The following is a 26,044-nucleotide window of genomic DNA, read 5'->3' as shown; positions in this document are numbered from 1 at the left end:
ATTACCATTTCTGGACATGGATTTGAGCTTTAGATAGTTGTACTTTTTAAAACTTCTGTAACTCATCTAATCGCCTCTTTCAGATTTCTAATTTTTGTCTTCACTTTAAGAAAATATTTTTGATCCTTCAAGCCAGCTTTCATATTTGCTCAAAACATTAATTCAAATCAATTTGTTCTTAGATAAGTGACATATAAACATTTTGTTTTAAGGCATTTCTGAAACTATGCCAGATTTACTTGCATTTTTGTTAGTGGAGAATAGTCTTGAAAACAAACATACTTTTTCCCTGTAAAATCAGACTTCGCTTAAAAACACACACTTACACACACACACACAAGCCCGTTAGGTATTCCGTGTACAATAATCCTAATGTTATCTAATAGCTAATTAGTTTATTTTTAAGTACCTACATCTAATCAACTTTTTGATGCTAATGCCACCTCCGATAAAGTGAAGCAATAAGTCAGCAAATCGTTATTGAACTATGCTTTATACTTAGTGGTGCCTTTGGGTCCTGGTTAACGACTGTTCATTTAATTGTCAGGTAAGAGGGAAGTTGGCATTAGGTGAATGGGAACCAACAAATTCGAGGCTAGAGCTGTTTTAAGAGGATGGTGGAAAACTGTTGTGGGCCATGCTGCCCTTTCCTCTAGCAGTCCAGAAGGCTTTCAGGACTAATGGGTGAAACTGGCTCTTCTGCTATAGGTGGCTTGTTGACAGTACAGAGTCAAGTTGCCCATGTAATTATTTTTGAAAATGATTGTTATTTTAACTCTTCCTCGTTGATAATCTTTTTAGCACTAAATAATTCAAAGGCAAGTATTTTTTAAAATTCCCAAAGATAATATGGGTATTGCTTAAGCTCTGGCAGGTCCTTTCAAACTTTAAAGACTTTGAGTACAAGCCTGGTGATGGATTGTGTGTCTTGCATCTGAAGACCAGCCAAGTTAAGTTTGGAAAAGCTCATCACCGGAAAGTTGGCTGTGAAGAGATTTTTGTTTTCAGCCACAGCAACTCAAGAAAGTTTCTACTAAGTGTTTAGGAGCTACCATCTGAAATGGTGGAAAGTTTCTTTATAATGATGAAACCATGGGTCCTTCAAGTGACATTAATAACAATAATAACAATAGTAATAATGGTAATAATAATAATAAGTAACATTTTTATAGTGCAGTGGAGGTCAGTAAACTACAGCCTGGTGCCCAAATCTAGCCCTCCACTTGTTTTTATATGGCCCACAAACTATGAATGGTTTTTACATTTTGAAATACAATAAAGCTTTATTTCAAGATATAAAAACCATTCTTAGCTTGTTGGCTGTATGAAAACAGGCACCCACCAGAAGGGGGAGAGGATGCTGTAAATTTCCCAACCCCTGACCTAGAGAGTACTTCAAGGTTTCTGAAACACTTTACATGTGTTTTCTCATTTGATCCTCATAACAACCCTGTGAGAAGTATTTTATTTTAAGTCAGCTAGTACTCAACTTCCTATTGCTGGGTGTTGTGGTATGTACCAGAAATACTGATGGAACCCCTGCCTTTAAGGAGCTAACAGGGTACTTGGGGAGATAAAACAGACTCATGTGAAACTGAGAAGAGTACAAGTTGGTATTCCCAAGTAATAGTAAGCATTAAAAAGGGCAGCATATATGATGTGTTTAGGAAGTAGGAGTAGGGAGAGATTAATGTGGACTGAAGTAATTGAGGGAAGCATCCTGCAAGAGGTAAGACAAGATGGGCCTCGAAGGATTGATAGGATTTAGATTTGTAGCTAAGTGGCATAGTAGATAGATTTCTGGAGTTCAAATCTGGCCTCAGACAGATTTAGCTTAGCTAAATCTTAGCTATGTGACCCTAAACAAGTCACTTCATTCACCCAGTTTCCCTCAGTTTCCTCATCTGTAAAATGAGCTGGAGAAGGAAACGGCAAACCACTCCAGTGTCTTTGCCAAGAAGATCCCAAATAGGGCCACGAAGAATCAGGCACAACTGAAAACCAACAGGAAGCTGCCCTGACTTGAATAAGAGGGTAGTAGAATATTAGGAGTTAAGAGCTAATAGGCAAGGAGTGGTCAAGTTATGGGGAATTCTCAAAGGAAGGCAGAGTAGTTTAGGTTTGATGCACTAGGAAATATGGAGCCACTGAAGACTTTTGAGGAAAAATACATGATGAAAGTAGTGATCAAATGAAGATTATTGGGGGGTGGTGAGCAGGTTGAATTAGAGAAGGGGGTGGGCTAGAATCAGAGAAGTCAATCTGCAGTCTGTTTTAGTCATTGTTATATGAGACGAGGGCTAGAATAGTGAAAAGGAACAGATATCCAAAGCATGCTGAAGGAAGGAAATGCTAAGAGTTAATAACTGAATCTGAGAAATAAAAGAGAGGCAAGAGTCAAAGATTATTCCAAGAAAGTGGGAAAGTGTGGAAGTGATGATACCATTTACAGGAATGAGATAGTTGGGAGTAAGAACCAATTAAGTGGAAGAAAATGAGTTTGAGCTCATGTAACATCTAAGAAGAAATGTTAGAAATAAGGGAATGAACTTTGGGTGAGGTGGCAAATAGCAGATTTAAAACAGAAAATGCATGAGTGAATCTTGAAGGGAGAATGTGTGTGTGTGTGTGTAATACATATATATGTATATGGAGGGAAAAAAGGACATTTGGTAAGTGTTATTGTATTTGTTTGGGTGTTTTCTACTTTGTATGCCTCCCTAATATTTTGGGAAGAAAATTATATACAGAATAATTTTTCAACCCTTTTCCCTAGGAAAAAAGGAATTTTTTTTTTGCAACTGCCATTGCAAAGACCTATTCTATATAGTGCTGCAGAGGATGAAACTTAGACCAGTGGGTGGAAATGAAAGAGGCCTATTTCAGTTCTTTATAAGAAAAAACTTTCACACCAAAAACAAAAAACAAAACCTTTCAATTAGAGCAGTCCCTGAGAAATATCATAGGATCATAGAGTTGTAGATTTAGAGTTGGAAAGGATCTTAGAAATCACCTGGTCCAGGGGTTCTTAATCTGACTCTACAAACTTTACCAAAAAAAATCTCTTGATAACTGTATTTCAGTGTGTGTAATTTTATGTATTTAAAACCATTATTCTGAGGATGTATCCATTGGCTTTATCAGAGTGCCAAAAGAAGTCTACAGTACAAAGAAAGGTTAAAATTTAGTTCAGCTTGCCCATTTTATAGATAAACTGAAACCCAGAGAGGTTGAGTGATTTGCCCAGTCACATGAGGTTGGGAGCCTCAGTTTGCTCATCAGTTAAATGCACTGGATAACCACTGAGAACCCTTCTAGCACTAGATCTTCACAACAACTTTGTGAGATAGGTGGTGTTGTTATCCCCATTTTACAGGCGAAGAGACTGAGGCAGGCAGAGGTGAAGTGACTTGCCCAAGGTCACACGGCTAGTAAGTGTCTGAGACCAGATTTTAATTTAGGTCTTCCTGACTCCAGGTTCAGTGCTCTGTGCACTGTGCCACCAGCTGCCTCTTATGTATGCATGGTGAGAGGTCCAGTTAGACAACCCTTGAGGTCCCTTTCGACTGCAATTCTATAAGTGGGTGACTGTGGAAAGTAGGTGTTGAATTCATAATAAAAAATGAAAATTGAAAAAGCCTTTAAAATAGGATATTGGTGCAGAAGTTCAAAAGTGAGTATTATGTAGAACTTAGCCCTCTCCTTGCTACTGCTGCTATTGACATGTTATTTTTTCTTTAAATTTTGCCTCTATATAATGTTTCACATGTAACCATTAAAAATAATTTTTCTGGAATATACAACTTTAGAGGGAAATTCAACAAAAAGTTTTCTTATTAGAGTCAGAAATTCAATTCAGCAAACTTGTGTACTTTCTGGATGGTAGTATCCGTACATGCCAAGTGATTGGTACGTTGGCACAATTTGATCTTCTTATTTTAGACCTTTGTTCACTCTCAGATACTAAGTCCCCTGGTGGTGAGTTGACTGATCCCCCTTAAGTGTGTGTGTGTGTGTGTGTGTGTGTGGGTGGGTGGGTGGGTGGGTGGGTGGGAGGAGGTGATATCTTTACAGGTTGGCTTTTGGATATTTGAAAGTATTAACTTAGTTATATAAAAAAAATTGCTAGTTCATGTAGAAAAGTTGCTGATTTGTTTTTCTTCTGCCTTCCTACTTCCTTTTTGTATAATGATATCATAGGGGAAAAATTGCCATTCAGAGTTCATACTAGTACTTTTGCCTTAAAGCATACAGGCTTGGGACTGAAAGTTTTGAGGGGTCCCAGGGCTCATACAACCTTGGGTTTGAATACCTTAGGGCTCAGTAGGCAGGGTGACATTAGGGTAGCAGGTTCAGGTTCTGACCACAGTAGGCTTGGTGACCTTGGAGCCTATATATTTTTGTGGTGACTTTGGGCTCCATACACTTTGTTGATTGTGGGTTTGAAAGTCTTAGCCTTGGAGAGTGTGTTGCTAAAGGCCTCATTCGTCTCTGCTTGGGTACAGGCTTTAGTATTAGTGGCCCAAATCTTCTTTAGTCCTTTCTTGTTATGCCTCTTGGAAACTTGAGGTTAACATACTTCAGACATGCATGGCTCTGTGATGTGGACTTCTTTTTATGTTGTTTTTTGCTTAATTTTATTATTTTTTCCAATTAATAAGCATTTTTCTTCCTCCTCCCCCCATGTGAACAACTGGGAAAAAAAAAGAAAGAAAGGAAGGAAGAAAAAGAAAACCTGAATAACAGATATGCATAATCAAACAAAGAACATTCCTTCATTTGGCCATTCTGCATTTTGAATCCCATCACCCCTGTCAGGAGGTGGGCACCATCACTGGTTCTCTGGAATCCTGGTTTATCATTGTATGGATCAGTCTTTCAAAGTTGTTTGTCTTTACAGTGTTGTTGTTATTATAAAAATTGTTCTCTTGATTCTGTTCACTTCACTCTGTGTCAGTCCATACAGGATCTTCCCAGTTTTCTCTGAAACTGTCCATTTCTTCATTTCTTATTATGCAGTTCATTACATTCATATACCATAATTTGTTTGGTCATTCCCCAAAAGCTGGGCACCTCCTTAGTTTTAGTTTTTTGCTACTATGAAATGAGCCAGTATCTCTGATTCCTTTGGAATGTATGCCTCATAGTGGTATCATTGGGTCAAAGGGTATGCACAGTTTACTGACTTCTGGAGCATAGTTCCAAATTGTTTTCCGGACTGCCTGGACAAAAAACAAAAAAACAAAAAAAGGGGGCAGCGAAGTGGCTCAGTGGATAGAGCACCGGCCCTGGATTCAGGAGGACCTGATTTCAAATCCGGCCTCAGACACATAACACTTACTAGCTGTGTGACCCTGGGCAAGTCACTTAACCCCATTGCCTAGCAAAAAAGAAACAAAAAAAAAACAAAAAACCAGAGTGGCTGGACCAATTCACAGCTCCCCTAACTAAGAATATGTGTGCCTGTTTTCTTACAGCTCCTCTAGCATTTGTCATTTTCACCAATCTAATGGATGTGAGAGCCTAAGAGTTGCTTTCTTTAATTTTTATTTCTCTAATTACTATTGATTTGGAGCATTTTTTCCTATGTCTGTTGCTAGCTTGGATTTCTTTCTTTAAAAACTTACTGGACTCTGGTCCCTGACAAATGCTACTCTGGTCTAGGATCTTTATACCAATAAGCTATACTTCTAGGATGTCTGGTTTGTTATCCAAAGAGGACTGGTCCACTATCTCTGACCTTGCAAGTAGACTTGAACAATGAACATTTCTTAGTCACAGGAGGGAAGGAAGGGATTGTTGGTAGCTCCTTATTCCCAATTCCCAACCAATCATATTGTTTCCCATGCCTCAGCTCTGTAACCAGTTATATTGGTTTTGCCATTCATGATGTCAAGCCCTTTTAACCAATCTAACTTGCTCCCCACCTACAAAGTCCAGTTCTTTGTTTTGTCCTCCCCAAAACTATAAATGAGAACCATCCCCCTCATAGGAGTCTTGGCTTCTGCGAGGAAGCTGACATCCTATTTATTGGTAAATTCACTCTTTACTAATAAATTGATCATGCTCAGATCTCATGTGCCTCAGTCTACCTTAATTTTAATTGTTACAATACTTTGGATATGAGACCTTTATCAGAGAAACTTACTGCAAAGATTTTCTTCCAGTTGCCCATTTCCCTTCTAATTTAACTGCATTGGTTTTGTTTGTACAGGTTTTTTAAAAAGTTTATATAATCAGATTTGTTCATTTTATCTCCTGTAATGCTGTCATAAATTCTTCCTCTGTCTATAGATCAGAAAGGTAAATTCTTCCTTGCTTCTCTCATTACCTTTTGATGTCACCTTTTATAACTAAGTCATGTATCCATTTAGAGTTAATCTTGATATAGGATGTAAGATGTTTGACCTTGGCTTCTTGATACTGTTTCAGTTTTTTGTGAGTGTAGTTCTTGAACTTGACCATCTTTATCTTGCTCCTGGAAGTGCCAGAAATTGGAAGTGGGTGTTTTCCTAAAGGATTTACAAAGCATTTTCCTTCAGCAAGTACTTTGACAGAAATCAGTAGGGTAAACATAGGAAGATGTTCCAAAGCCACACTGTACATGTATAACCTAGTCAGGTATCTTGAACATCTTTGTCATTGGTCACAAGCATTTCTGTGACTAAATTTCTCCAAGACCCTCACCAGTATAGGAAAAGTTTAAATAATCCAAAGCACATTCCTTACTGGCTCAGAATCTTACTGCTTTTGGCCAAAGGTTGTCATGTGTCTTATGGAACTAGGATCTTTAAAAATAACTGTAAAGATCGATATGAAACAAAATCAGAGGGAATTTCTGAGTGTACGAAAAGGTAATATGTTAGAACTGATTATATAGACTCTGTTCCCATGGGTCATGTGACCAACCTTCTGGTGATGAGCTGTGGTGGAACTCAGAAATCATTCAGTCCAACCCTTTAATTTTACAGATGAGGAAGCTGAGGCCCAAAGAGTTAAATGCTTTGCCCAAGGTCGCACAGCTGAATAAATAGCACATCACTGTCTGTTTGTTTTTTCAACTTTTATACATGGCACAAAAGAAAGAGCTCTGGATTTAGGAGTCAGAGGGTTCAAATTCTAGCAATATCACACTAGCTGTGTGATATTGGGTGAGTCACAACTTCTCTGGGCTTTTCCTTTTTATAGAGTGAGAGGGTTAGTTAGATGATGCCCATGTTCCCATTCAGCTCTAAATATTTGATCCTGTGATATGGTGTGACATAGCTCTAGATTTTGGTTTTTATTTTATCTTATTTTTTAGGAAACCAGTATAATTAGATCCTAATTTTTATATTCATATTTGTTATAGACAGTAAATACTTTATCTCTTCTCTTATTGTTTTCAAGTAGATGCTAGTTAACGTTACTCCCAAGAAACTTATGGCATAGTTCTGGGTACTTGGAGCCAAATAAAAGGTAATATACTAAGACTCTGTTAGGAACCCTACAAGAACAGGTACACAGAGTGAGTCTAGTATTATCTGCTTTTGATCTTGGTAATGGGCACACTTTAGAAGAAGGTAGCTGGAAAGACTTGTTTTAGCTTTGGAAAAGGTGAGATTGACCATGTTGGGATTACTTTTGCTTACCCTGGTTCACAAAACTTTTGAAATGGTTGCATCTAAAATCACCAACCTAGATGGTTTGGGAGTGCAATGTGTTAATCGATGAGGTAGCCAGGGGATACACGAGCAATGAGCTATTAGTTTTGGGAGAGAGAATAGACTGGCCCTGAAGCTGTCTATTGTCATTGTAAACTTAGTCCTTGCAGTTTTGCAGTTGGACGGACATCATTTTGACAAAACATAGCCTAATGGTGTTGTCTGTAGGTTAGAAGCATAATCTTAGAATAAGAGAGATAGTACGCTATTCTTTTCCATAGCCGGAGAATGTTCTTTCTCATTTAGAAGCAATCTGCCGGGTTAGGTCAGAGGACAAGTGTATGAGATAAAACAAATGATCGTTGTTAGTTTTTGATGGAATTTTATTTTTTGAAAGAGCTAAAAGCCAGAAAAAAGTAGAAATAAATGAATAGTGGCACATCACAAAATGTTTTCAAAACTGGTGGAAATATTAATACCTTTTTCCAACTTTCCCAAATTGTTTTTATTAGGGAGAAAAAACATTAAGGCTTGTTTTCAATTTGCTTGTCATCTTAGGTGGCCTAATAATCTAAAAGCCTTGTTTATACAGTGTCACAAAGTATTATGTACCCTAAGTACTGCAAATCAGCAGAAGTTGATACAGTAAATTATGGGTTAACTGGCATTCAAATTATAGAATGGAACTCTCATTTAATTGACATTGTTTTTCAAGGATAGAAACACTAAGCTCAGGAAAAGACAACCGCAGATATAACTTGAAATTCTTTGATGTTCAATCTAAAAGTTAAGACAAAAGAAAAAAAACTTTTAGAAATCACCTGGAAAGATTTACTTATTTTTCAAATTTCATGCTATTCAAAGAAGCTCTAGGTATAATAATATTCTTGAATTTCACTTCCACTTCACTGGAAAAGTGAAAAAAACTAGGGGAAAATACCCTTCTATTTGACCAAAACAGTTCTCAAGGTAAAATAAAAACCTAGCAAATTAAAATTCAGTACATGTGATTAAGAGAAATACAATCCCCCTTTGCCCATATCGGCATGCCTCTTATACAGTTGTCCCAACCAACATCTTTTCACACTAACACTATTAATACATTACAATCAAGACTTTTTCTTTAGTCCTCGAGCCAGCCCCAGGAGACCAGCCCAGCTCACCCCTGTTGATCAATTTGAGTCTTTGTTTTTCCCTTGTGTTATTAAATATTGCCAAGCAATGTTAAACACTTAGAAGAGCCAAGCCTTCCCTACTAGTGGCCCTATTCACAATAAAGAGGCACCAAGTTGATTATTGATTGTTTCCCCTTCTGGAACGCTAGAACACTAGAGAAGAGAAAAATAATGACGTTTTTAAAAGCTCTTAGCCCAACTTGTGCAAGTTCAAAGCCACTTCCATTGGTTGCACAACTCCTTTAGTCTCTTGAAGAAGAGAGGTCAGGGATTTGGCTACTAGAAACCTTCCCCCCCCATTCCCCCTTCCTTTTTTCCCATCCTCTAGCTCTGATCATTTACCTTTCCCTTTCTACATGTTGTGCTAGAGCTCAGTACTTTCCTGTTGACCTGTTTCTCTAGGGAGATGGTTTTTACCTTCCTGAGCTGTGGACTAATTTTTTGTAGTTTTAGAGAAAAGAGAGGGACAGGAAAGAGAAGCTTTCATTTTCTCTCTCTTTCTCTTAGAGAAACAGAAGGGAGGAGGAGGGGGGATGAGAGGGGAGAGGAAGAGGAAAGGAAAGGAGGGGGGAGAAGGGGTGGGAGAAACTGTTTTTCTCCAAAAACAAACAAAGCAGAGTAAAAGAAAAAGCAAGACAGTCTTTAAAAAGAGTAACGTGCTCTGTTTTTCTTAGAGAAAGGGAAAGTAACTTTAGAGAGAGAAAGAACAGAAAAAAATTTCTCTGAGAAAATCAGATAGGAAAAAAATTAAAAAGAACAACTCTCTTTTTTCCTTTTTTCAGTCAGAGAGCTCGAAAGTTTAACTTTTCCTCTTTTAGAGAAAGAAAGAATAGAGGAAAGGGAAAGAAAGAAGAAAAAGAATAGAGAAGAAAAGTAGAAAAAAGAAATTAAGAAAAGAAGAGAGATAGAAACCCTTTTGTTTCAGTTTCTCTAAGAGAAACTGAAAAAAGAGGAAAAGAGAAGGAAGGAATAAAGGAAAGAAGGAAAGGAAGAGGAACTGGGAGGGGGTGGAAATAAATTTCTCTTTATCTTCTCTTCTTCTCATCCCAGCCTCCTACTCTGATCACTTATCTTCTTTCTTCCATATGTTGTACTTTTCTGTCACCTTGTTTGTCTTTCGAGATGGATTCTACCTTCCCTAGCTGTGGACAAATTTTGGTGGTTGAGAAACAATGCTCAGATTCGTGAGGGTTGTCATTTCTAGCCAGATCTTCAGCTAGAGGTTAGGAGATTCAAGAGAGAGTTCCTCTTCCCATGATGTCATTGAGATTCTTTGCTGCTTGTCTTCTTGCCAGCCTTTAACCCTCTTGACTACCTCAGGGACCCCTCTAATGACTTGGTTTGTCAGGTTTCCAAGCTGCAGGTCTGTTTGCATATCCAAGTAGCCTAGCCTCATTATACTGTACTTTCAAGTCTTTGTAATGACCTATTTTAAGCTTTTATTTATAGTCTAAATTTTGGCTGTCTGGTTTATTGATTAAATTTTTTTAAAAAATCAATTTCTTGGTCAGGTCTTGATCAGACTTTCATATGTTGTTTGTTCAATCAATAAATGTAAGAAGCTTCTTTTCTGGTCTTTTGGGGACAGCAGAAATAGCTGTAGTGCAGCCGAGCTGTCTTCATTCTGTCTTCATCCTTGCATTTAAAAACATACAGTAGATGGAGCTGCTCCTCTCATGAGAACTGAACCAATACAATTGAAACTTGTTTTTTATTCTATAATGCAGATTTTATTTGGAGGTCACATTGATCTTAAAAAAAAAGCAAATAAAGCACAGCTTTAAAATGCATACTGCATCCCTTCTAAAAATAAGTCCCCTGGCACTAACTAAATTGTGAGGAATATGTATTAGTTATATAAAAGAATATATTTTTTCAAGGAAGGAATGATTAAATCATGTTTTCCTGACAAATTTAGACTAATTTAAATCAAACCATTCTACTCTTAAAACCTTTTAACTTGAAGAATATATCATGTTAAACTCTTTGAAAAATTTATTGATTTATTTTATTTTTAATATCTCCTACATTTCCCAGTATATGTTTCCCCACTCTGAGAGAGCCATTCTTTATAACAGAAGAAAAACAGTTCAGCATAACCAACCAACACATTGAAAAAGTCAGACATGTGCTGTGTTTCACCCCCATAGTCCCCACCTCTGCAAAGAAATGGAGGGGGTACTTTTTCTCTTCTTGGGGATCAAGCTTAGTCATTATAACTTCATGGCATTCAGTTAAAATCATTTTGTTGTTTTTTCCCTCTTTATATTATTGTAGTCTTGTATGTTCTTTTTCTAGTTTTCTTCATTTTGCTTTGTTTCAGTTCACATAAGTCTTCTGATACTTCTCTGTATCCATCATAGTCATTATTTCTTATAGTTTGCTAATTTTCCATTGCATTCATGTACCACAGCTTGTTTGACCACTCCTCAATTGATGGGCACCTACTTTTGTTTCTATTTCTTTGGCACTACAAAAAGTACTGCTATACGTATTTTGGTGTATATGGAGCCTTTCATTTTATATCGACCTCCTTGGTGTATATATCTAGCAATGGGATCTCTGGGGCAAACACTGCTGTCATTTTAGTCACTTTCTTAGCATAATTCCAAATTGCTTTCCAGAATTTTTGGATCAGTTCACAGTTCCACTAATGATGTGTTAGTGTGTCTGTTTTTCTGCAATTGTCCAACATTGATTCTTCCCTTCTTATCTGTGTTAATTTTCTGGATATGAGGTAAAACCTTGGAGTTGTTTTGATTTGTTTTTTAGTAGTAATTTGGAGAAATATTTTTATGTACTAATGGCTTGTAGTTCTTTGGAGATGCATGTTAAACTCTCGATTCTTCCTTAATGCCCTAGTTATTTCACTATTCCATTTGTCTATAAAATTTAGGATATATGGTTTTGAGGCCTGATAAAAATGTTTATCAAATACATGAGTGTTTCAGATAGTACTTTGCAGTAATAGCCATTTAAATTTCATGTGTATAAATGTGAATAAAACATGGGCTTTTAGGAATGTGCTAAACAATATATGTGGTTTCTTGGGAAAAGAACACTTAGCAAGAGGTCACTGTAATAAAGTGGGGAAAATTATTAGCTACAAGATTTAAGTATACATAATCATGTAGTTAGATCTCTGGCGTTCAAAATTTTGGTGTCATTTTTTACTCTTTCCTCAGCTTCCCACATCCTGTCAGTTACTTCTCTAACATGTCCAGCATCTGTCACCCTCTTCTTTTCTGTTGCTCCTAATCAGGTACTATACCCTTAATTACCACCTGGTTGGACTCTTGGAATAGCCTCCTATTAAGTTTTCCTTCCATTTTCTTCCTGCTTCAATCTGTCTTTTCTGTTAGAGCTGCCAGGCTACTGTTCCATATGAAGAGATATGGTCAGGTCACTATTTTGCTCAAAATCTTTCAATGAATCCTTAATGTCTGCCGAATAAAGTTCAGATTGTTTTGCCTGAAGTTCAAAAGGCCTTCAAAATCTTTGACTGGTATTTTATCATACTGTTCCTTTCCACGTGCTCAATACTGCATCTAGACTGAACTACTTGCTCTCCCTTACACCTTTGTGTGTTTTCCCACCTCCATGCCTTTGTTCACTTTGTTCCCTGTGCCTGGAACATCCTCCCCACTCAGCCTGTTAAATTTTTGCCCATCCATTAAGTCCAAAAGACTGAGCTTTTCTGGAAATCTCTCCTGATTCTTCTAGTCAGGGATGAGACCCCACCATACGTAGTACTTTGCTTATAATATACTCATCGCAGGATCATAGATTGAGAGGAAGAAGGAATAGTCAAATATATATGCATATATAAATCTATGTATAAGGAAACTGAGGACCGTAGATTAAGTAGTCTATCCATAGTCACTGAGATACTAAGCAGTAGAGCTGAGATTTGAACTCAGGTCCTCTTGACTCTCTGTGGTAAACTCATGTATTATTTTGGGCTGTATTTACTTATATGTGTGTCATTTTCTATTAGACTATAAGCTCCATGAGGTCAGGGACCTCATTTAAACATGATCTCTTTTTTCTCTCACCCACCCCACTTCACAATGTGTCGAGAGTTTAACAAGTATTTGTTGCAATGAATTGGAAAATATATGGTATTCCAGTTCTAATTATTATTTATACTTTGATTCAATACACAAATTCACATAATGCTTAAATGTTATCTTTCTTGTCAAATGTTCCAGTATGGCTTCAGCATCCACACCTAAATATAACTCCCGCTCCTTGGAGAACGATTCTATTAGGAGGGTAAGTACAGCTTCTCTGCTTGTTTTTATATTCCGTCCATTAATCAGTCATTCACTTGTATTTTTCTTCTGTTATTGTATTGAAATGAGACAGTGTGATATGGTGGATAGAATGGGATTGAAGTCAGAAAGATTCAGGTTTAAAACAGGTGTCTGGCATATATTAACCATTTGACCCCAACAAGTCTCTGAAACTCTCTGCCTCAGGCAACTCTCTAGGATTTATCTACTAAGTCATAGATGACTGTATATTGATGGAGGGAGCTCCCTAAACTGGTGATTGAAATCAGATCCTTCCCTATTTGCTTTTATACTGAAGTAATGTATTTTATATTTATGAAGCCCTTTATACTTTTCAAAGCACTTTTTATTAATTGCTTAGATACTCATAAAAACTCTGTGAGGTAAGTAGGATAGGTACTTTAACCCCCATTTTACAGATGAAGAAACTGAGACTCAGAAAAGGTTAAGTGATTTGCCAAAGATAAATAGAGTGCTGGGCCTTGCTTGAGTCAAGAGGACCTGAATTCAAATTTGACCTCAGATACTTACTAGCTGGGGCCACATGTGGTGCTGCAGTATATAAAGCGCTAGGCCTGAAATCAGGAAAACTCCTCTTCCTGAGTCCAGCTCTGGCCTCAGACACTTAGCAGCTGTGTGACCCGGGCAAGTCACTTCACTCTGTTTACCTCAGTTTCCTCATCTATAACATGAGCTGGAGAAGGAAATGGCAAACCACTCCAGTATCTTTGCCAAGAAAACCCTAAATGGGGTCACGGAGAGTCAGATACAACTAAAATGACTGAACAACAACAAACTTACGACCCTGGGCAAGTTACTTAACTCTGCTTGCCTTAGTTTCCTATCTGTAAAATAGGGACAGCAATAGCACTTTGCAAACCTTGAAGCTCTTTATTATGCTTCTTGTTATAACAGAGCTGGGTCTGGAACTCAACTCTTCCAACTCAAAATCTTTGAACAGCATCATACTGGATCAGTGTGAAATTCACATGGTAACCTAGGGAAACAGACTGTAATAGGTTTACTTTAATATCCTCAAATGGAGGTGGCAGACACTCCTGAGTGCTGCCTGAACCAAAGTAAACTGTAATTGTGAAACATTTAACAAAATCAATAAAAATATAATAAAACATTACATTTTCATACTAAGTCAGTATGCAGCCGTCAGAGATCTTGGGATGTGCGGATTGAGGCCCTTCTTTCTATTTGAGATTGACACCACTCTCCTAAGATATACAGTGTCCCAAAAGTAGTCGTATTGCAGTTTAAAGTTTTAATAGCTTAAAACTGCACTAAGACTTTTAGGACTCCCTATATAGCCTATTTCATTCAGTTATCTAGATGCTTTTTTTTTTTTTGGTGATCTTTAATGCTTTCTCCCACTGGCCCAGTAATTTGGTTTTCAAAAGATCCGCAGAGCAGTTATGTTTCTCTGTCTGCTGCTTCTTAGTGAAATGAAGTATTAACTGCCAGTGTCAGTTTCTCCTCAGTTTCATGATTCATGACTTAGTTTTCTTTGGGGGGGGGTTGGTGGTAGAAAGACATTCCTGGCTTGAAGCAATGTGTAATATTCTCCTCATTAAAATGTGCATTACAAGCTTGCTGCAAACAAATGCAATTTAAATTTTTCTAAGGCTGGCCTGTAAACTTGCTTCTAATCTGAAAGAAAACAGGTGGTCAGAGGAGCCTCTGGCATTCTCCAACTGAAGCCCCTCTCTGGAGGGGGTGGGCTGAACACTTCTCTGAAATTCACACTAAGGTATTTATGGCATTTACACATGAATTAAATGCAAATTGGAAAATGACAAAACCATGGAGAGAAAGAAGTGAAAGACGTACATGAAAAGCACCAAAGAGCCCTCCTGAAGCTTGATGGTTTATTAGGTGGGTTCTTGTACTTCACCAGTCACTAGGGAAACTAGGATTACAAGTAAACCCTGAGGTCACAAGAGACCTCTTTTTTTTTCCCCACTTGTATCCATATTATGTGAGTGTGCCAGGCCTTAAGAGAGAGCTAGAGGTTACTAGACAAGCTAGCTTGGCTTCTTACTCAGTTACCTTTGGGAGAAATCATTTTAGCAAACTCTGAAACTTAATATATGTGATGAGCTGGACCTGAGAGGAGGCTGATTTGTCATGCCGGTGAGTTGACACCACACTGAAACGAAACTTTCCCTTGATCATAAACTATAAGATTACTCTGATGAATGTTACATATTGTATGCAGGAAACTTGCCAGAACAGTCTTGCCTGTTATGCTTATGCTAACATTTTTCTGGGAATAATGGGAAATCTAGAAAAGTTTTTAGTGTTTGGTTTTTAACTCTCATGTCAGAGCTGGAAATCAGGTTTTTGTTGGCTGTGCAAAGCCACTATGTCTTTAATTTGAATAACATAAAAAAACTGAATCTTCTGACTGGCAAAGCCATTTTTTGAAAAGTATTCCAATATTATTTTAAAAACAGACCAGCAATTGCATAGCAAGTGAATATTGATACTAAACATTTGTTATATTTTTATTTGAATATGATTCACTAATTTTACACCATTATTAATGTTCGTTTTTCTTCAATTTTTTTTCTTTTTTTAAAAGGTGTCTTTCTAGCTCAGTTTGTGTTTCTGAGATCTATAGAACCTGTGCAAGGCATTATAGTTGTTTCTGATGCTCCTGTTTTATTTCAGAGCTCAAGAGATGGATTCACTCGAGACCTCTGTGAAGAAATTCCTCGACTTCCGGGAGAAACCAGAATTACGGGTAAGGATTGTTAGAAATTGATGAAGTGTCCAGAAATGTCATGTGGCTCTGATCACTTAGGTCTTATCTTCTAAAGACTAAATTTAGACAAATCAGGCACTTTTATTCAGGGCTGTTAAGAGAGAACTTTATTTCTTTCGTTGGCTCTTTGATGTTATGTCTATTTCAATAATGTTGTGTTAACTTGATTATAATTGCTATTTTTCTGTGCCAAAGTCAGGATTGTTTAGGAAATTTGGTATTTATCTCTAGAAATTTCCCTCTGTGAGCTCAAAACTGACTATTTATATGGTAAGTCCAACATGATATTAAGTTATTCAGCCTCCAGGTTTTAAAATGTAAATATTTCTTTACTTAGAATAGTAAATATACCTACTGTACATACTAATTTGCAAATTATTAAAATAAAAATCTAATATCCTTAGCCATGATCTCTTATTAACCCTAAAATTAGAAAGTCCAGCAGCTAGAAAGTAGCATTCTGAAAACCTGATAGGTTTATAGATTAACAAATTATATTTTGAAACTATCCTGGTGGGAAGTGATTTTCCGGATAAGATGTTGGTTATCATTAGTTTATTTTTTTCATGATATTTCAGCCTTAAAAAGATGCTACTTTCTTTGTAGTGGTCAGATCATTCAAATAGGAGACTACAGGAATATCCATGAGCTTTATCTAAGCCAAGTACTGATACCATAAGTTTCAGTTCTTATAATATTCCTGTATCAGTTTCATACTCACTCCTATGACATCCTGTGTACTTACTAATTGTGGAAAGCTGTAGGAGGCATTTTTCCCTACTGGGAACTCTTTTGCTAGGGTACTTTTTCTTTATTTTTAAAAATAAATACCGCTTTTGTTTTTTAACATTATTTACTGCCCACTAACGCCGCTCCCACCCCTACCCTCCACCTATCTGATTAGAGATGCCTTATTCTGCTCCAAGGGATTTTTTTTATATCACATGTGTTAGGCTGTTCTGGTAACTTTTTCAACCTGGAAGTAGTGCTGTGCTTCTAATTCTTGGCAAGACTTAAAAGTGTTCTACAAGTTACCCACTTAAGAGAAGATGCGTGTTGCTTAACAAAGCATGTTAAGTCAGCAAGTCAAATCAATGTGTATTGCATCTAGGCTAGAGGTGGGGAACCTGTGGCCTCCAAGGTCTTTAAGTGTGGCCTTTTGACTGAATCTAAATTTTACACAATTAAAATTTGGATTCAGTCAAAAGGCCACACTTAGAGACCTAGGAGGCTGTCACATGTGGCCTTAAGGCCGCAAGTTCCCCGTCCCTGGTCTAGGCAATCTCAAGGAATAGTCCTCATGGAATGTTATTGCTGAAAAGCATTTTGTAATTTGCAGACAGTGTAGGGCTTGCGTACTTGCGCTTTAGGATACATTATTATTATCTTTCAGACCTAACTAATACCACTCAATACTGAAAACAAAGTTCATTAAACATTGTTTCGGGGAGGAAATTGTGGAGATGATGTCTGAATTGCTTACCATACATGGGACTAATGAGGTCAAGGTTACAACATTGGGCCCTTTTAACTTGGCACAGTAGATAAGTGTTAGTCCATGGCCATAGTCCATACATACAGAATTCATGCTTGCGAGGTTGTACTTTTGACCTTAAAGGGAACTAGGTAAAAAGTGTGCACCTAACCTACTGAGGGAAAAGCACTGCAAAATTTCTATCCAACTCATTGTTATTGTCCCAAGTGAAGGAATAATACATAATTGTCAACACCATTTATAGTAGGCAGAACCTTAATCTTGATAACACTTCAAGGTTGTCATTTAAGTTACTGTGAAGTAGACTTACTAGTTATTACTGGTTTTATACTTGAGCAGAAAAGGGATATCAATTATAAAAAATGAAAAGCAGTTAAGTAATTCAAGTTATTCCATAAATACATTCAGCCTTCTAATTTAGTTTTTCCTTATGCTTCATCCTACTGCAGACTCAGTCACTATCCTCTGTTATGTCTTTTTAGTACTTAAATATTTGAGCTTAAACTTAGCTGAGCCTTTCTCTAAAGTCTTCAAGGGGAGGATAGATTAGGAACATTTGACAGACTTCCTTTTCCTAGGAATCCATTAATTACCAAAAACTACCATTGTAATATTTGTGTGTCTTAAACCAGAGCTCAGCAGGCCCAAATGCTTAGCTCCTTCCTTGCCTCAGGTGTCATGATCACTGTGGGAAAGCTTGATGAGACATTCCTCCTACCCTGGATGTGTCACATACTGATTTACTCTAATGCTTTATACTTCCTTGGCATGATCATGTGAAAACATTGCCAGTGCTTACTTTAAACCTTTCTAGTTCTTACTTGGATACTTTTTTTATTTCAATAGACAAAGAAGTAATTTATATATGTCCATTCAATGGCCCCATTAAAGGACGAGTTTACATCACCAATTATCGCTTGTATTTAAGAAGCTTGGAAACGGTAAGTAGAACATAAGAGCCTAGAGATGACTATGAATGATTAGAGATCATAAACTGTGTCTTTAATTTTCTTTTGTCATTAAGTTCACAGTAGGTCAAATATGCATGCTACCCAGTATTTTTGCTACTCAAGTATCAATGACTGGATTTATATAAAACAGTATGGAACCTGAAAGCTTTACATGGAAGAAATATAGGAAGACGGTTTGATGTTTGTAGGGGACAGAGAGCAAAAGGTTTAGGATGATCTAGAATAGGAGTGCTTAACCTGAGGTCTGTGAGCTTGTTTTTAAATATTTTAATATCTGCATTTTTATATAATTTATTTCGTTTGTAATTCTACGTATTTTATGCATTTAAAAACATTATTCTGAGGAGTCCATAGTTTTCACCATACTCCTAAAAGGCTTCATGACACAAAAAAGCTTAAGAACCCCTGACCTAGAACATGTCAACCCTACAAAACAGTAAAGTTTGTAGCAGTTTTGAGAGCTTAATTGGGTCTTCACCTTGCAAGTTATATTCTTAAAAAACGCTATATGGTTTTGGAACCAGGGTGACTGTGGTTCTAGCTTAGTCTTTGCCAGCCTTTTTCATTGCATTGCAAATTTGTAAATTTCCAAATCAGCCATTGCATACCAGAGAAAATCTCATAGTCACTGCTGAAAATTGATATGGTGGAAGGAAGTAAAGACCTGTAGGGAAAAATACATTTGACCAATGATGGTGAGGGAAAAAAGGAGAGAAAGGGAGAGAAGGGTAGTGGTCATTTGGACTGTATCTGCAGGGCTTTCAGATGTTATAGATTGCCTATGCTCAAAGCAAATGAAAGGTAGTAGGGACTTAGTGATTACAGGGCAAAGCAGGGATGTATGTGTGGCATCTTGTCAGGAGTGGTCCTAACAGCAGACTGTGAATGAGCCGAGCAACCAGAGCAGTGGGGAAATTCTGACTTGCTACTTTCCACATGCCAGTTCTTTAGGACAACAGTAGCCTCTTTTTTAAGAAAAATGTTTAAGTTTTTATTGATTTTTTTGTGTATCACCCACATTTCCGAATATATCCCCCTTTCCCCTACCCAGTAAAATATCATAATTTTTTTTTAAGGCAATTGGGGTTAAGTGACTTCCCCAGGGTCACACAGCTAGTAAGTGTCAAGTGTTTGGTCTGAGTCGGGATTTGAACTCAGGTCCTCCTGACTTCAGAGCTGGTGCTCTATCCACTGCGCCACCTAGCTGCCCCTAAAATATCATCCTTTTTAACAAGAATGAAAAGGAGGGAGGAAAGCAATTCAACAAAACTAACCCATTTATCAACTGAATCTGACAGTATATGCAATATTCCACACCCATAGTATCCTATCTCTGCAAAGAATGAAGGGAGGTACACTTTTTATTTCTTCTTCGGGGACACAGTTGGTCATTATTTCACAGCATTCGATTTGGAGGTTTGTTCCCTGTTTTCATGGACATTGTTGTAGTCATTGTGTATATTGTATTCCTGGATCTGTTTACTTCACTTTGCATTAGTTCATATAAGTCTTCCCATGCTTCTCTGAATTCTTTCAGTCATTTCTTAAACCACAGTGATAATTCTATTAGATTCATTTGCTACAATTTTGTTAGCCATTCTCTAGTTGATGGGCATCTCCTTTGTTTCCAATTCCTTGCTCCCACAAAAAGTGCTGCTATAAATGTTTTGATGTATATGGGACCTTTCTTTAAACCCCCTTCTTGGGGCATGTCCTGGCTGAGTGATATATAGGTTCAGGGTTATAGCTTGACTCCTTTTTTTCTTTATGTAAAGTTCATTGTCAGACTTCTGGTCAATACAGCTGTTCCAGTGGAAGCAGATTGCCTATTTCCCATATACCTACTCTAGCAAAAAACCTGAAATTTACAGAATAATAACCAAAATGTTTAATGAAAACTACTGTAAGATAATTCTTCAACCACAACTACACAGAAAGTCAGCCAGAAGCCTGGTAAAGCCAGTGTCAGCACATGCAAACAAACCTCTAACTTCCCAAGTGCAACTAGGCCAAATACAAATGTAGCTTGCAGGGCTCTGTGTCTGAAAGCAGCAAGAATGGAAAGTACCCCAAGAAGGCTCTAGGGTGGGGCTTTGGTAGCCCTGTAGAATGGCAGAGATCACTGTGAGATGGCAATTCTCAGGACACCCCACATGCCCAGGGGCTCCAGTGGTCCTTAGCACTCTGTCCTGAGACCCATAGAAGACCTCAAGGTCTAGTACTCTGAACCTCAAAAATTTAGTGGGGCCTGACCTCAGGAATTGGAAGTCAATATAGAAACCCAGGTGACCCAGGGTGAGCCCAAGGAGGACAGACCACCCTACCCAAAAGCATAGCAGGAGGCAGAACTTGTACCTGGCACAAAGCCTCAGTTTAAGAACCAAGATTAGAAAGATGAGTAAACCAAAGAAGACATCAACATGTATAAAAAAATTATTGCTTATCCAAGTATTTCTCAGAAAGGAGAAAACATCTCTGTAACTGAAAACAGATACTCAAAGGAAAAAATGGATTTTCCAAAAGCACTACATGAATATTTAGAGGAAATGAAGCAAAATATAAAAAATGAAATAAAACTTCTAGAGGAAAGAATTGGAAAGAAAATTAATAGAAGAGAAAGTGGTAAACCTTCCCCAAGTAATGGACTCCCTGAAAACTAGAATAGACCAAATAGAAATCAGTGATTCTATGAGACAACAAGAAATAATAGAACAATATCAAACAGTTGCAAAAATGGAAGCAAATATAATCTGATATCAAAAATTACTAACCTAGAAAACAAATCAAGGAGATATAATTTAAGAATTATTAGACTCCTTGAAAATTGTAATTTAAAAAAAAAAAACCTGAGAGACTAGCCAAGATGGTAGAATAGGAGAAAGGAATATAACCCAGCTTGTCTACCTTCCTCCCCTCCCCCCTACTTCCATCCCACTCCAACGAAGACCCAGTACTAATCAGGAAATGCATGGAAAAATGACAATAAGTCATTTTTCTGGCTTAGACATAGGGAGACATACAGAGGTCTGTGGAGATTGGAGACTGGATTTCTAGGAGAGTAGTTCTATCCCTGTGCTGCAAGGCTCCATGCCCAGTAATTGAACTGGGGCCTGTGGCTGTGCATTAAGGTAAGAAAAGGTATTGGATCTATCATGGATGGGCCTGAAGCTGATCAGGGCGTAGAAATAGCTGTCAACTGGCCACACTTTCACTTGTACCCTAGACCTGCGTCACACCTTCATCTAAGAATGACCAGGGCAAATAGCTGTCATGGCACTGAGGCTGTGTACTGGGCAAGGAGTAGGAACAGAAGTCAGCAGTAGCTGTGTGGCTCTGGTCTAGTCCCCAGCTCTATCTGAAACCCGCAACTGAGTAACCAGTGTAGGGAGCTCAGACCAAAGGGAAATCTGCATTTCTTTTGCTCTTGCTCTGCTCTGTAGAGCCTTCCAGTTAGCTGAGAGAGGCTAGAATCAGAATGTGCAGTCTGTTGGAGCTTCAACCCGGGACAAGACCACAGGTGTGTTGCCTAGACCCAAACCAAGATCAGGAGCTTGCAGAACACTGAGAGCACAGAGACCACTGAGAGCAGTGTTCAAATTTTGCCTTTCAGTCAGACTGCTTTGGGTGCACTGAAAGCTTACAGGCCACCAGTCTGAGCTTATCCTGATATCTTTGAAGAACATAGCGCTCAGTACCCAGAGAATATAGCAGTAGGACCCAAGAGAATATAACACAGGACCAAGTAAGGCCCAGATGTTCCTTCCAGAAGTGTACAGAGCCTGGCTCTAACACAAAGTCCAAATTTGAGAAGTGAGGCTGGGAAAAAATGAGTAAACAAAAAAAATGCTTCCCCACCATAAAGAGCTGTTATGGCAACAGGGACTCCTAAGACGTAACTCAAAAGAAGAGAAATGACTGCAAAACATCTGTAAACAAAGACCAAAACACAGCTTAGCAACAAATTCAACTAGACTTCCTAGGAGAAATGACGTAAGAGCTGTTTTTTTAAAGAGCTAAAAATGGTTTTATAAATGAAATCAGAATGCTAGAGGAAAGAACTAGAAGAGAAAATGAGTGCTATGAAGGAAAGACTTGGAAGGAGAATTAACAGCCTAGCACAATAGGTCCAAAACCTTGCCCAAGCAACAGATTCCCTGAAGATTACAATAGTAAAATAAAATTGAAAGACTGAATAGAAGTAGAAGAAATTTTAAGGTATCATATGAAAAATAACTGTAAAACAGATCTAGGAGAGAGAATTTTTAATCATTGGACTGCCTGAAAACCATGACCAAAAAAATTAGCCTGGATATCAAATTTCAAGAAATCATGATGATATAGTACTAAAATTCTAATAGTGGGGAAGGAAACAAGTCACCTTTCAGAACCTAAATGTCTTTAAAAAGGAAGGCTAATACTAAGAAAGGGAGAGCCACAAATAAAACAAACTTTCTGATCCTGAATGGGAGATTAACAGGGAGAAAAAAAAAGGAAAAAAAAAGAACTAGAATCTAAGAGAGTGCCATAATTGCTTAAACAATTTGGAAATGACTAAACAAATTGTACCATAGATATATAATGGAAGATTATCATGCCATAAGAGATTGTGAAAGAGACAATTTCAGAAAAACCTAGGGTATGAACTGATGTAGAGTAAATAAAAGCAGGAGAACATTTTGTGCAAGTACAATAGTATTGTAAAGAAAAATAACTTTGAAAGACTCAAGATTTCTGATCAGTACAATGACCAACCATGTCTCCAGAGGACCTGTAATGAAGCATGTTACCCATCTCCTGACAGCGATGTGATGTTTTAGTGGATAGAGTGCTGGGCCTGGAGTCAGGAAGACCTGAGTTCAATTCTGGCTTCAGACATTTACTAGCTGTGTGTGTGTGACCCTGGGCAAGTCACTTAACCTCTGTTTGCCTTAATCCATTGGAGGTGGAAATGGCAAACCACTCCAGTGTCCTCGCCAAGAAAACCCCTTGGACAGTGTGGTCCATGGAGTCACAGAGTCCGATAAAACTGAATGACTGAACAACAACAGTTCTACAAATGCATCTGGCCTTATTTCACACTTCCACTGAAAGAGAACTGCAGAGGTATGAGTGATTAAGGATACTGACATTTATTTAAAAATCCTGTAGCTAGAAGGGTAGAGAATAGAGTGAGTTAGTGGATGAGTTAAGAGCCTGGCAGAGTTAATTGTTTAACCTTCTTTACCATACCAAAGTGTTCTATATAAACGTTTTGATCTCTTAGCCGTGACCCTAAGTTTCTGCAAGTATAAAAGTAAGCAGTTACTTCTATCAAAGCTTGATGTAAAGAGAGCCACCTAAATTGTCATATAAAAGAGCAAAACATACAGTCACAGTGGTGTTTTTTCACTTAACGTAGTAATAAAGAGAAAGAGTTGTTGGTTTTGCTGACAGGTTTGGAAATGTTATTGCTCCACAGGGGTGTCAGTCCAATGGCATTTTTTGTAGTGGACCCCAACATGTTTCAGGTTCCATTGAAGGTATATAAAAATTGTAGCAAGAAAGCTCAGAATCTGTGCTATTGGTTCTGATTAGGGGTGAATTAGCCAAAAGAGCCATTTCATGAGATCTGGAATTGAAACCTCCATTCCTTCTCCTGAATGAACTTTTCTGGTAATCCCACACAGTTGTCTACATAGACAGGAAAGTAAGACTAAATAATGGTGGATAGTCCTTAACTTGGTGAAGGCGTTGAAGTATCCCTTCCTACTATAGACTAAGCAAACTACCCACATAGACACTTTTCATCTCACATTAGTGACCCATTGTAATTTCTCTAGAACATAGATTCCAGGAAATTTCAACATCACTTCAGCATCCCTGTATTTAAACACCAGCATTGCTTCCAGACTACATGTTCCCATAATATGACCCTAGGATAGCTTTAGGGCAGGGGTGAGGTACCTGCGGCCTCGAGGCCACAAGTGGCCTTCTAGGTTCTCAAGTACAGCCCTTTGAATCTAAACTTCATAGAACAAATCCCCTTAATAAAAGGATTTGTTCTGTAAAACTTGGACTCAGTCAAGAGGCCGCACCAGAGGACCTAGAAGGCCGTTTGTGACCTCGAGGCCGCAGGTTCCCCACCCCTGCTCTAGAATTTTGCCTTGGGGCAGTCTGGGTGATCTTTAGTTGCCCCATAGGTGCAGGCCTAGGCTACTGCCTAATCTCTGAGATTTGCAGGACAGCAGGTAGGTTCCATAGTTGCCTCCAGGGTTTATAGACTACTTTAGGTGAAGATCTAGTTCACACCATAGCATCAGGACCCCTCTGCTAGGGTATCAGTGGTCCTGGGGTGGGGTCAAGGAAGGGACAACAACTGGGAAAGACAGAGCTAATTCATTCCTGTGGCATCTCTGGGCTTTAGTAGACACGTTGGAGATGACTTTGAGATAGTATTTAGAACCTTGCTGATAATTCCTGAAGCCTCCTTGAGCTTCATTAACAATAAAGAATTCTGAAATTCTTTTATTAGATCATAATCAATCATTCTGCCTCTCCCTTTCTCTTCTCTCCTTCTCCCTGCCCTTCCCCATCACCACCAGTAAACTCCAGTAGCCCCTTGTTACCTTTAGAATCAATTATAAACTCCTCTGTTTGGCTTTAAAAGCCTTTCAAAACCTGGCTCAACTTCCCTTTTCAATCTTGTTATGTATTACTCTTCTTCCTTCACACTTAAGTCCAGCCAGATTGGTCTTGCTATTCCTCGAACACAACATTCTATCTCCAGTCTCTATGCCATTTTCACTGCCTGCCCCCAAGTCTGGAATGCACTCCCTCCTCACCTCCACCTCTTAGAATCATCTCTTTCCTTCAAAAATGAGCTCAGATGGCAGAGACAAGATGGCAGAGTAAAAGCAGTGACTTGCTTGAGCTCTCCCCAAAACCCCTGCAAATACCTGTAAAAAAATAATGGCTCTAAACAAATTCTAGAGCAGCAGAACCCACAAAAAGACAGAGTGAAACAAATTTCCAGCCAAAGACAACCTGGATGGTTGATTGTAAAGGTCTGTTTCACTGAGCTGGGAGAAGAGCACAGTTCAGCATGGGCTGTGCAGGCAGGCCTAAGAGGACTGAATCAAGGAGAGCTGTGGCGGTTTCCAGTCTTCTCAACCCACAAATGCCAAAGACAACTTAGAAGATCAGTGGGAAAGATCTATCAGACCTCAGTGAGAGAGGAGCTTGTTCTGGCCCCAGTCCCAGCACAGCCCGGGGGCGATGGCTGCTTCCAGAACTCTCGGCCCACAGATGGTGGGGGGGATCAAGTGACTGATCATAGGGGGATTGCAGAGATCTCTTTGATGGTGCTGAGGCAGGATTCTTTTGCTTTGCCTATGCTTGGATCTGAGTCGCAGTCCTGGGTGGCGGTCCTGGGGTGAGGAGGAGCGTTGGTGTGGGGTGGAGAGGGAATCCTCCTCACAGTTCCAAGGCAGAAAAGAGTGCTTGTGGTCACTCATAGAGCAGAGCACAGGCCAGGAAAGGAGTAAACACCTCGCCCCTTATCATACCACCTTGGAAGAACTGAAAATTTACAGGTTCCTAGAAGTATCTCTGAAAACAACAGTACAAAACCCCTGAAGTTTGGGACAGTACATTCTCCATACTGGAAGCAGACACCTACCTAGTCAAGTAATTGGCTGGGAACATGAGCAA

General features: G+C 38.4%; 1 protein-coding gene across 2 annotated transcripts in view; it reads left to right on the top strand.

Annotated features, from left to right (window-relative positions):
• Positions 1-26,044, top strand: part of MTM1 (myotubularin 1) — a 108,297-nt gene that overhangs the window by 19,181 nt on the left and 63,072 nt on the right. For both annotated transcript variants that reach the window (XM_027845085.1, XM_027845086.1), the window contains exons 2-4: positions 13,030-13,093; positions 15,796-15,868; positions 18,231-18,325. In XM_027845085.1, coding sequence (XP_027700886.1) covers positions 13,031-13,093; positions 15,796-15,868; positions 18,231-18,325 — 231 coding nt within the window. In that variant the 5' untranslated portion in view covers position 13,030. The remainder of the gene's footprint in view (positions 1-13,029; positions 13,094-15,795; positions 15,869-18,230; positions 18,326-26,044) is intronic.

The sequence above is a fragment of the Vombatus ursinus genome, unplaced genomic scaffold (assembly GCF_900497805.2).
Source record: "Vombatus ursinus unplaced genomic scaffold, bare-nosed wombat genome assembly UNPS02014951.1, whole genome shotgun sequence".
In the NCBI taxonomy this organism is placed as follows: Eukaryota; Metazoa; Chordata; class Mammalia; order Diprotodontia; family Vombatidae; genus Vombatus; species Vombatus ursinus.
The sequence above is the reverse complement of the archived record's forward strand: the minus strand, read 5'-3'. Positions and strand labels throughout refer to the sequence as shown.